General features: G+C 40.0%; 1 protein-coding gene across 1 annotated transcript; it reads left to right on the top strand.

Annotated features, from left to right (window-relative positions):
• The first annotated feature begins 43 nt into the window (after window positions 1–43).
• ADAT2 (adenosine deaminase tRNA specific 2) lies at window positions 44–10,438 on the top strand. The gene is made up of 7 exons (XM_065401596.1): window positions 44–105; window positions 1,950–2,054; window positions 7,063–7,213; window positions 7,823–7,929; window positions 8,897–8,969; window positions 9,086–9,216; window positions 10,311–10,438. The coding sequence occupies exons 1-6, from the start codon at window positions 61–63 to the stop codon at window positions 9,124–9,126; spliced, it is 522 nt and encodes a 173-aa protein (XP_065257668.1). The 5' UTR covers window positions 44–60; the 3' UTR covers window positions 9,127–9,216; window positions 10,311–10,438.
• Window positions 10,439–12,527: the final 2,089 nt, after the last annotated feature.

The following is a 12,527-nucleotide window of genomic DNA, read 5'->3' as shown; positions in this document are numbered from 1 at the left end:
GCCCGGCTCCCCCGGAAACAGCCGCGCGGCGCGGCTCGTTCCGGGCCCGGCCGGCGGGGGATGGAGGTGGCGGCGGAGCGCTGGATGGACCGAGCCCTGCGCATGGTGAGTGCGGGGCCGTCCGGCGCAGGAAATGGGGATAAAGCCCCGAGGGCGCAAAGGCTGGAGAGCGGCGTTTGTTGTTATTTGTAGCCTCCGGGCACCTAGGACCCTCCTCCCCGCCGCCTGGTCCCCACTGTGCTAGGCGCTGGACGGAGCCAGGAGAGCCCCCGGGTACCTGCCCCACGGAGCTTACAGTCTAGTTGGTACCTGTTAATTTCCTGACAAGCCCAGTGCGGGCGGGTTTGCCTGAGCTAGGAATCTCTGCAGGGGGAGCGGCACGCCCTTACAACTGAGTTAAAATAGAGAGGCAAGGGGTGTGTGTGTGCCAGGTAATATCTTTTATTGGACCAGCTTCTGTTGGTGGGAGAGACAAGCTTTGGAGTTACACAGCGCTCTTCTTCAGGTCTGGGTTAAAAGACACAGCTGGGGTTAAAGTGGTGCAGCTTTGCGCCTAGACTGGAGCTGGGGCACCAGGGTGGTGGGCTCCAGCACTCAGGGCTTGTCTTCCGTAGAGTTGGCTAACTTGAGTGAATTGGCCAATCCGTTCAGTTGAGGCAAAATAGCTAGTGAAGACAGAGAGCTGGACGGCCCAGCATCACTCAGCTGTTTGTATCAGGGCAGCAGGTACCCCATGTAGCTGAAGCTGCAAGGGGAATGTAGGCTGGCAGATGTCTGAGTCGGGCACTGGATTTAGTATGTTTACTCATGAGTGACCAAAAGTCAGCACCTCAAGTTTACCCCTCATCTAAGGGCACAGCTACACTAGAGAGTTCAGCGTGGCCCAGCTGCATGGGTACAGTCAAGGTCACCGATATCTAAGATGACCCTTATTGAGCTTACTAATCAGGATGTGGACATAAACTGCAAGCAAAGTGTCTGGGTTAGTGTCTCCTGGACTAGGGAGGTGTCAGTTGCACCTTTCTGCAATAGGCTGGCCCTCTGTGCCTGAGGCAGATTCACCCAAAGGAGGGCAGGAAGGAGTATAACCATCTGCCTGCCTTCATGGATTGTACATTGGGTGAGAGCCATAGTAGCCACACCAGAGGATGTTTGAATGCATTCAATCAGTCTCTCATCACACTCCCATCCCGATCAGCACTCCCACATTTGTGGTTACACTGGCTTCATGGAAGGTGTATGTGTTGCTGTTTGCACAAGATTTTTGCCACAAGGTTTCCTGGGCTGAATCAGGCCCTTTATTTAGAAAAGACATAAAATATCTCAGGTCTGTCTTTTTACTGGAATAAGGTTACCATACATCCTGGTTTTCCCGGACATAGTCTCTTTTTTGAGCTTCCTTTGTCTGTCTGTGTGGATTTTTCTAATAACAGGAAATGTCCAGGGTTTTTGCAGAGCAGACAAGCTGCACCTCAGAAAGAGCTCTGGTTGGTCCCTCCCTTGCATCCGCAGCTGATTGGTTTGTTCCCCTGCAGCCACAGTTGCTGGATCTCGCCTACCTAGGCCCCAGCTCCCATCCCTGGGGAGGCACTGACTGATGGTTGTTGCTGCGTCCTGGGCTCACACCAGCCACTGTGACAGGGAATGTCACTGCCCCCCACCTCCAGTGAGTACTTCCGCTGTAGGTACCTCCTTCAGCAGCCCCAGCTGTACCCCTCCTACTCCCCCTTCCCCCAAGCTCCCTCCCCCTCCGGCCGTGTTCTCTTTTAGGGAACCTGCAATATGGTAAACCTATACTGGAAATACAGAAAGAGCTTCTGTGACAGAGTGTAACTTTGCCATCAAGTGTACAGTATATACAAACGCAAACAGCAATTAGGTTTTATTTTGTCTGCACTTTATCGTTAACATTTCCCGCTCCACTCCTAATTTTCTTGTGTGTCTTGCAGGCTAAAGAAGCATTGGAAAATGGGGAAGTTCCTGTTGGCTGCCTTATGGTCTACAACAATGAGATCCTAGGAAAGGGGAGGAATGAGGTGAATGAAACTAAGAATGTAAGTCACAAAAAAAGCCCTATCAAAAAGTACACACTATGTGCAATGGGAATTTCATCATTCACCTCAGTGGGGCCTGGATTTCCCCCCATATGTGCATATTTTGTTTTCTTTTCATATATATTTCACATTTCTATCTCTGCACACCTAATAATGCCCCACCCTTTCAGCAAATTAGCCATTCTGTCTTTTTTTTTTGCTATCACTTTTTGCATGTTTATTTTTCAGAGCATGGTTTAGTTATTTCAGTATGCTTTTGCTATCACCTGGGACATTTGTGTACTTACTGACTGTAATTTATGCGAGTGATGGATTTCAGAAATTTCCACTTATCTACTTATTAGTAATTCCTCTAGTTAGAGCTATTTATGACAAGAAATAAACAAAAATCAGAAAAGAAAGTTGATATACACAGATATAACATAGCTATACAAATACATATATTGTACCTTATATGTTGTACTGAATTCATATTTACAGTTAAAGCAGCACCCAAATTTCCTGTGACTACAGGACACTGAAGGTAATGCATTATAATGTAGACTACTGGTAATTTTTCTTTTTTTTCCGTATATTTGTGGACATAATAAATTATGCAGGAGAGCCTTGCTAATTCACACTAATGACTGGGAGACAGATGACAAATAATTGATTTTTTTAATTTAGCATTTAAATGAACAAAACAAGGATGTCACTTTGCAAAATGTACTTTGACAAGTGCAGTTGGGTTTTATTTACTTACAATAATACTTCATAGGATTGATGTTAGTGTGTTTTCTCAAAAGTTAGTTTTAGTAATATGAGACCTAACTCTAGTATTCGTCTATGAAAACTTCCTTGGGAAGAAAGACAATACCGGGACTGCTAGTTTTGGTATGGAAGTTTTAGAATAGGCATTTTAGCAAAGTTCAACTGTATTGTTTACCCAAATTATGTCAATAACAAAGACTTTTGCTATACTGAATTTCTGCTTTCAACATTTAGACCCAATTCTTGCAATCAGATCTGTGTGGGTGGGTCCTAAGCCCCACAGAGCCCTATAGAAGTCAGTGGGGCTCTGTGCAGGTTTGCCCCAAATGGATCTGATTGCAGATTCAGGTCCTCAGTTTGTATTATGTCTCATCCAGTCCAAAAACAAAATAAAAAAAGGAGGCTTATAAACTCAGTTTCAAAGAGATGGTAGTAAGTCTAATGACCCACTTCCATTTGTGTTGGATGATAATGCACAACCTTTTTGTAGCAGCTTTGCATCTCATCTCTAGTTCATGAAAATTAGAAGTGTAGTACATGTTAGGGAGTTCAGTTTAAAATCAGTATGAATCCTTCTCCCACCACTGAAATACAGGTACCTTTTGGATGACCTACAACATGTATTTAATCAATACTACACCATTATTTAGAAAATAAAGTGAAGAATTCTAAATCCAGATAGGGAGAATTTACTGTTTGTTATAAGGCAGAATGTAACAGTAGAAATCAATCACAAAAAATCAGCAGTAGCACCCCTACTCCTACAGAAAAAAAGTGTAAAGGGAACTTTAGGCACCCAAGTTTCACATTTTTTGTGGCTTGATTTTCAGAAGTGCTGAACACACACCACTCACATTGAAGTAATTGGGAACTGAGGGTGCTCAGCACTTCTGAATATCTGGCCCTTGTTCTTCAATGACTACAAGCAGTCTGGGTCTTGGATGAAAGATGGTGTTAGAGTGATAGTGATTACTTACTAGAAAATATGTAAGCAGGAAAGACCAAAATGTCTTCAATATTTCTCTTCGTATTTTCTCACACAATTTTCTGGCATTAGTTGACTAGGCGCAAAGTGAACTGCTGTGGGCACTCAAAACCCCTTCTCCCTATTCCAAAACTGGTCATTTTTGTCTAAAAAATTATTTTCTGAAATCTCTCCAAATTTTGCCAGCAACTGAAATCTCTAGTTATTCTGCATATTGTCACATATGCTCTCTTTCTGTTCCATGCGCCAATAGCAATATATGTAAAACCAGTGAGGCAACCTCTTCTACCAGCCTTATTTTAAAATTCTTTATCATCAGGCTCCTCCTTCTTGCTAAGGTTGGGGATGGGAGGAAGGGCCGTATACATTACAGAATCTTTCGTGTTGCTTAGTAGGAGCATGTATCTAGATTCAGCCCTTCAAGATGTTAGGCTTGTCATTACTTGAATTCGTTGGGCAACAGTGCAACAAATATCTTTGTAAGTCATTCTTTCTAAACAACTTAGCAATAGGTACACAAAACCTAGCCAGCATTGTTTTCCCTCTGGCAGCTCCCACGCTTGCCTGATTGTTCTCAGTCTTTCCTCAGACAACCCTACTATTTCCTCTGTAATAATACATGTGGCCCTTCCCAGCAAGAACATTTATTGGAATTTGTTTATGTGCAAGCATACCCCTCCCACTAAACTGTTCTCCCTTTAAGATTCTTTGTTACCACATGTAGGCTTCTCCTCTCTATTTATCTCCTGTTTAGTCATGCCAGCATGTGTCTTTGCCCAGAGCATCTTGCAAGTACAGTATGTAAGCACTGAAAAGGAAATATTGTTTCCACTCATAAATTACTAATGATGCCCTGAGATAAAATAGAACTACCAGCTTTAGCCCTGTCACTCTCACTTGTTGATTCTTGTGTAAGATTTATATTGTTCGTTCTTCAGGGCAGGATACTTTTGGGCACTGTATTAATAGCATCATAAGTTTCTTCCCTAATGACTTCACCTTCAGGTAATGTCTATTCTTCCAACATCTTTTATCACCCTTCTATAACAATAATTATTTTCTTGTTCCATTGTTACTGTTTATCTGTTTATCATCTACATCCAGCTCATGGTGGGTGCTGTTGAATTGGTGTGGGGGTAAGCAGAGGTGGCTCTATCTTCATGCCTCCTGTGATCTTCAGGGCATAATTTTGAGCAGTCAAACAGGGCTGCTCTAAATTACATTGACTATAATGGTTTCCCGGGAATCAGTCTGCTGGCCAGGGATTAATGGAGTGCAGTGAGCTCACTCCCAGGCACTCTCAATGCACACAGCCTTCATAGATTCTTAGAGTCCAAGGCCAGAAGGGATTGTTGTGTCAGACTAGGTGATCATAGACCATACACTTTCCTCAAAATATTTCCTAGAGCATAAATTTTAGGAAAACATCTAATCTCAATTTAAAAAATTGCCAGTGATGGAGAATCCACCACGACCCATGGTCAATTGTTCCAATGGTTAATTACCCTCACTGTTGAAAATTTGCACCTTATTTCCACTCTGAATTTGTCTAGCTTCAATCTCCAGCCATTGGATTGTGTTATACTTTTTTCAGATAGATTGAAGAACCCATTATCAAATATTTGTTCCCTATGTAAGTATTTATAGACTATAATCATGTCACTTGACAAACCTTAACAAACCTTCTCTTTGTTAAGCTAAATAAATTGAGCTCCTTGAGTCTATCACTATGTTTTCTAATCCTTTAATCATTCTCATGGGTCTTCTCTGAACCCTCTCTGATTTTTCAACATACTTCTTGAATTGGATCCTTCTGGATACCAGAACTGGACACAATATTCCAGTAGCAGTCGTACCAGTGCCAAATACAGGGGGAAAATAACCTCTCTACTCCTACTCAAGATTCCCCTTTCTATGCATCCATGGATTGCATTAGCCTTTTTGGCCACAGCGTTGCACTGGGATCTCATGTTCAGCAGGTTACCCACTAGAATCCCCAAATCACTTTTAGTGTCAACCTTCACCGAGGAATCCTCAGCTACCATATTAAGACAATGTTAAGGTCACATTGCATCACTAAGAATGCGGGAATTACATCTAAATATTGATTTAGATCCACATGTAGATTCTAAATGTGAATCTAAATATGAATTTACAGTTATTAGTTTTAGCAACATAAGATTTTATTAGTAACCTATTTATCTGTATACGTGGGCCCCATCACCTTAATATCCAAGCACATCACAATCAACAGTGAATTTAGCTTCATGGCACCCTAATGAGGTATTATCCCTATTTTACAGATTGAAAATAAAGTCACAAAGGTTAAATGACTTGGCCAACGTCACACAGGAAGTGAGTGGCAGAGCTGGTAGTTGAACTCAGATCTCCCACATTCCAGTTCAGTGCCTGGGACACAAAAAAAATCCTTCTTTTCCTAAATAAGGATTTAAAAAAAGAAAATTATCTTGGTAATATTAATTCAAATAAATGATTCTCAAACTTGAAGAGCTACTTTGAAATCTAATGGAGTCACAGAGAGCCACAAAATAATCAGAACAATGATGTTATATTATCTTGTGAAGTTTGTGTTGTGACATTAGGTCAACAAAACTCATGGTGACTGCTATATCATGATGCCGACATTACAGTGCAATATCAGGACGTTATTCTGGGATTGTTTTGTGGGTCTCTGCAACTCCATTAGTTTCTGTATTCTGTTTGTGTTCATTATGCCACACCCATCACTGTGATACATGTCTCCTCCTCATTCCCTTCCCATATTTCCTGACAGCAAAGAGGTCACTCTGGTCTCTTTACTCAACATTTTCCTTACACATGGAGCAGGATAGGGTGAGAGGTACTTCTGATTTGAGCCCTCTGCTTGTTCTGCCAAGGAGTAGGCAGAATGAGAAGAGATCTGATCAAGCTTGTGGATTCCTTGAGAGTTGTACATGACTAAAAATTGAGGCTGAGTATCGTTACTTCAAATCAATCTGTGCAAAATTGAAATTGCACTCTGCGTGTACTCAATTCTTCAGCCGGGACCAGCCAAAAAAGAGTGCTTTCAAAGAAGCATTACAATGCCACTGTGATAGAAATGAAAATAACTGATTTCTAATAGACAAGTTGTAGCCTACCTTGTTTTTATTAAAAAGAGATACTTTTATGGTGGTGTGTTCTCATTTCACTTGAGTGGATAAGGTTAATGGGGTAATATGTTTAAAGTTGCAGATCAGTGCAAGCCTTTTTTGTCTCTCTATAAATTCCCAGGCTACTCGACATGCAGAAATGGTAGCAATCGATCAGGTCCTAGACTGGTGTCATCAACACGACAAGGATCCCGCGGAAGTGTTTGCGCACACAGTGTTGTATGTAACTGTAGAACCTTGTATCATGTGTGCAGCTGCCCTGCGCTTGATGAGTATCCTTTGGTTCTGATTCATGCTGGGAAACCATATGGCGATATGTTACTTTCAAGTAAATCATTTGGTAATGAACCAATGGAGAAGAGCTTGATTTTGTCAAACAGGTTTATAGGGTTCCAACTTATCTGCTCAGAGAACATGCCCATGCTACAGTTCCTATATTGAAGGCCATATGACCAAGGATGAGAGATTTAAGGATAAGAGAAAGCAATTTGCAAACCTGGCACATACATTGTTTTCTCTTAGGGGTGTGAAAGTAATTTTCAGAAAGAGCCTGTTACTGTATACAATTAGTTAATCCCACGCAAGTGTCCAGTTTTAGAAAGTGTAACAAACTAGTAATATGTGGTTTCCAATGTATCCCCTTTGGGATCTCTTCTCTTCCATCTTCAAAGGCCAGAGCAGGATGACCCATCCTTCCATCTGCAGAAGGCATGCTCCGTGCGTTACCCAGAAGTAGTGCACAGGAGTGAGGGTTGAGTGCAGACTAATTTTATAAAAAGAGTACAGGCACAATTTACTGAACTCAGATGGCCAATAAAATCAGGATACTTTGCTTCATACCACGCTTTTCTTATTAACTTAGTTCCTTAACTCTTTCATATAAATCCCACTGGTTGTGTATGGCTGTCAAAATGAGCGATTTGGAGGTTGTGGGTCAGTTTTGAACATCTCCTCTGCTAACTTAACAGACACTGGGGAACCATTTCAGGTAAAATATCAAGATGTGTTCCTTCTTGTATTTAATGTTTAAAACAATGAATACAGTTACTGTTGGTGATGAGAAACTGAGATAGTGAGGCTGTAAAAGGGTTTCCAACATCAGCAAGAACATACTGATGGCATCACAACATAAGCACCTGCTTTTTAGATTGACCACCTGCTGATCAGTGGTGGGAGAGAGAGGAAGCTTGCTTATGAGAGTACAGTTTGAGAGCTTTGTACAGTCTTCTTCTGAAAGATTTTCTGATATTCAAGCTGAAAATGGGTATTTAGCTCTCAGATATACCCAACTGTGTAAAGGAAAAGACTATTTCTATAGTAAATGTTTTTTTTTTTTTTTTCAAGGAATTGCAGTGGGATGAATGTGTACAAGTTAGCACCTTCTTATGTGGGTGTACTCTCTGCAATTAGTGGTGTTATTGAAAACATCCTAGCCCGTTATTTTTCCTATCATTCCCATTCACATATTTGGGCCAGTTACAGTACATTTTGTGGGTGGGAGTGTTACTTTTGAAGGGCCAAGGAAGCCTCAGAATTGATTTCTAGGAATAGGATAATAGAAGAGCTACTTGATAGGAACCTAATTTACAAATACCGGCATGCATGTTTCTTATATTCCCAAGGGTTAGTGTGATTTGCAGAAGTAAACGGAAAGTACACTGCTAGTATGTGGGGGAGGGAAGGGTGGTTGCAGAAGAGTTTTTCTTATAACTCCTATGGAGGATGAGGAGGTCTGTCAACTACTATACTAAGCCTCAGCCTAATTTTAAAAACAGACAAGGTCTTCATTCTGAAAATGAGGGTTTCTGATCACAGATAATTAGAGATGTACTCTCAGTAAACAGAAAAGGCAGTACAAATTCTGTGCAATTATCCTACACCTCAGGTGTTATTGTGTGGCACAAGGCATCTTGGTTTTGGATGCTTTAATGAACATAGAGTTCTAATTTCAACAGTGCATTGCTGGTTATCGAGCTGAAGAAGCAGTGGACATGTTAAAAACCTTCTACAGACAAGAAAATCCAAATGGTAAGTTTCCTTTTTTTTGCAACTACTTTAACCCTAATCATAAATTAAAAGAGTTCTGGCACAGGCATTGTCATCTTTCACTTTCCATGTCTTTTTTCCTCCATCCTTTCTGGCAGCACCGAAATCAAAAGTACGGAAAAAGGAATGCAATAAGTGATAGTCCTCTACTGATGGAAAACTGAAAGATAACAAAATAATGATTTGTGGAAAAAGATCTCTTCGGTGTTCCCTTTGATACAGCATTTGGGTATGGAATGGAAACGTTAATGAATTTCAAATATGTTGATCTGTATGGTTTCACTAGTTGAACATTATCGGTTTCTGTCATTTTCTATGGCTAGTAGGTTGACTGATTTCTAATCACCAAACATTGCCTTTATGAAGAATGTATGGTTTCTGTTTGGTGGGGAATATTTTGAATTATAGTTCAGACTGAACTTCTTTTCAGCCATATGGATTCAGCACTCCATTGAAGTAACTGCCATTCTGTACAGCACATGGATGAATATCTGTGTCCTTTTGTCTATGGAGCAGCCTCTTGCTGTTAAACAGCAGATACTTGTAGAGACTAGATCAATACCAAAAGTGGATAAACAAGCCACTTGGAAAGTTACATTCATATACATACCCTACTGCATATTGAATTAGAATTCAATTAAGAGTTACAAGAGGGTAACAAAAGGACAGTTAAGCAACTATACCGATCTTGAAAATTGAGATCAGACCAATGTAGCAGTTCATTGTTTTCCACTGTATATCTACTGTAGGCCAAACTTTCAAAGAGTTTCTGAAAAGTCACATATGAAAAGGCAGATATTTATTCAAAACTACATGTGTGACTACTTGATTTGCATAAGCAAATTCCAGTTTTGCCTGCATAGTATTTGTACGTGAAGTTTTGGAGGTTGCCATGAAAGTTTGTCCCTCTTACCCCTCTCTTGAATGTTAGACTATAGAAAAAGATGACAGTTAAGAATTAAATCCACCAGTCAGTTGGACTCATTCTAAACTACTAAATCATGGCATTTGAAATGTGTAATCACAAATGTGAAAACTAGGAAGGAAAATGGCACTAAGAAAAAGAAAACAAGATGCATGACAGTCTACCTTTTGGAGGATTTGTTATTTAAATGTCACTTACATATGCTTTTGCTTGGCCATGCTGTAATTCATAATCCAGAAGAGGGCCTTACTGTTCCACTAATGAATAAAAAGTATAGGTCTAAGTTGAATCCTTGATTATATTGCTTTTGGTGGATATTTATCTTGAGGAAAAAACATCTTGTGATTTAGTCGGTTGATATGCAGAAATTTTGAGAAATGTCTTATTTTTTATTACAGAAGAGAGATTAGACTTCTAAGGATACAAAAGTCAAAATCACGGTACAATTAAATATTTTCTACAATTAGAGTAATGTTGAAAAAGTAGAATTTTTTGTTTTTGATGGTAAAATAAAGAAACTCATTTGCCACCAGTTCCGCCAACACCTTGGAATTTATTTTCTTTATATAATTTTCTCAATGCTTATAGTTTACTGAATGGAGGAAAAAGGAACTTAAAAAAAAAAAGATTGTGCTGAGCTCCTATATGCTATTTTTAATATTACTGTTATTTAAAAGATTTTAAAATTATTCCTTTTGTTTACATTTTCAGTCTATTGTATTTCCTGACCCATTGGACCTCAGTTGCTGCTTGTCTGAGTCTTTTCTTTCCTATAACCAAATAAAATGTTACTGCATTTGTAGGTTCATCGGCATCAACAGAGATTATGTAGTGCTGAAAGGAGATACTGTCCGTTCCCTTCCTTCAGTAAGCAAGGGCTACAAGGGACCCTGAAACAGACTGCCTAAATATTCACAATTTAGATAACAGTTTTAATGCCTAGGAGGATCTCGGGGGATGGATATACCAGTGGTTAAGGCACTTGACTGGTGACTCAGATATGAGTTGAATTCCTGGCTTTAAGACAAGCTTCTTTGATTATTTTGAACAAGTCATTTTAAGGCCCAGATCCTCAAAAGATATTTAGGTGTCTAATTCCCTTTGAAATCAGTGGGATTTAGGCACCTAAATACTTTTTCAGGATCTGGGCCTTACATGCTCTGCCCCCATTCTCCATCTGTAAAATGGATACCAATACTTCCCTATCTCACTAGTGTGTTGAAAGGACAAATTAATTAATATTTGAAACCATTTAAGTATATAGATCATTGCTAATAGGAAAATTAAATACTTCTGAAGCCAAGCCTGATTTTGCCATCCTTACTTACATTGAGGAAAGCGTACTCGCATGAGGAGTAGTCACTGAAGTCAATGGGACTAGTCATGTGAGTAATAATTCAGCAAGAACCAGGGCTGAAGAATCAAGCTGTCGGGGAGAAGGACTGCATACTGCACACAGTACAGCTGAAGGTGGTGGACACAGTGAGATTCTATCTAGGACTTTCGAACTGGAACAAAAGATGGCAAGTGTGATTCTTTAAAAGAAACCCATCTTAGAGAGAGGTTTTTCTTTCTCTAAAAATGTTAGGATATTGATCCGTATGACAGGCCAGATATATTGCTGGGTCATATTTCAGATAGCAGGGCTTGAGAAAGCCTTACCCAAACCACTGGCTTTTTCTAACCTGGTCAATTTCTAGCTCCTAGGACAAAGTTATAATGAAGTGAAAAAACCCAGACTAAATCTGGTGGTGACATTTCTAAGTCTCTGATAGGGTTGATTATCCCTTCCAACAAGTAAAGCAGAAAAGAAAAAAAGGCCACAGTTATAGGCTCCTACAAATCTTTTCATCGCTAACCCACGTGAAATCAGTGGGACCATTCATGTGCTTAAGTGTTTTCAGGATCAAGGCTTTAGCCTCTATTACCAACACTTTTTGTAGCATTAGAACTGATGCTAAATTGGCATGTTCCCCAGCCTCATGTTGGTCTGTTGGGGTCCCAAAATGGACTCTCTTGGGTATTGATGAATCCTTGTTGAAGGATTTGAAAGGGAACCAATTTCTCTCCTCTGAAAAAGCAAAATTAAGTTACAAAACCTATTTCCTTGTCATGGAAAATATTCATGGATTTTACTTTCTCTCTCCTGACTTGAAAAAATACATTGATAGATCAATTGATAAAGATACTCCTAACAGCTACATGCCCCCAAAGCCTGTTAGAAAATGTTGGCGTTGTTGTATTGTACTGTGTTTATATTGGGTGCCTCAAGTTCTATTAACTGCTGTTGAGGCTGTAGGTGTTCAAGACATTTGAAAATTATGTACCTAAATATGTGTCTGAGTGTTAGGCACCTGAGTTTGAGAAGTTTAACCTAATAGAGAAATCAAGCTATGTAAAAAATCTACAAGCTTTATAGTGTGTCCATTTAGAACTGGAACTTGACCCACCTTTTAGTTTTTCTGTCACCTTAAACAAAAAAATTTTTCTAAAGGAAAGAGACCAAGGTATCAATATGGAAGCTCAATGAAAACCTTTGCTTGATGTTAAGCTGCAGTCAGAAAATCAAACAGCAACAATACATGAAGACCAGAATGGAAAATGATAATGAATGT

This window comes from Emys orbicularis, chromosome 3 (assembly GCF_028017835.1).
Source record: "Emys orbicularis isolate rEmyOrb1 chromosome 3, rEmyOrb1.hap1, whole genome shotgun sequence".
NCBI lineage: Eukaryota > Metazoa > Chordata > Testudines > Emydidae > Emys > Emys orbicularis.
This window is presented reverse-complemented; position numbering and strand designations above follow the sequence as displayed.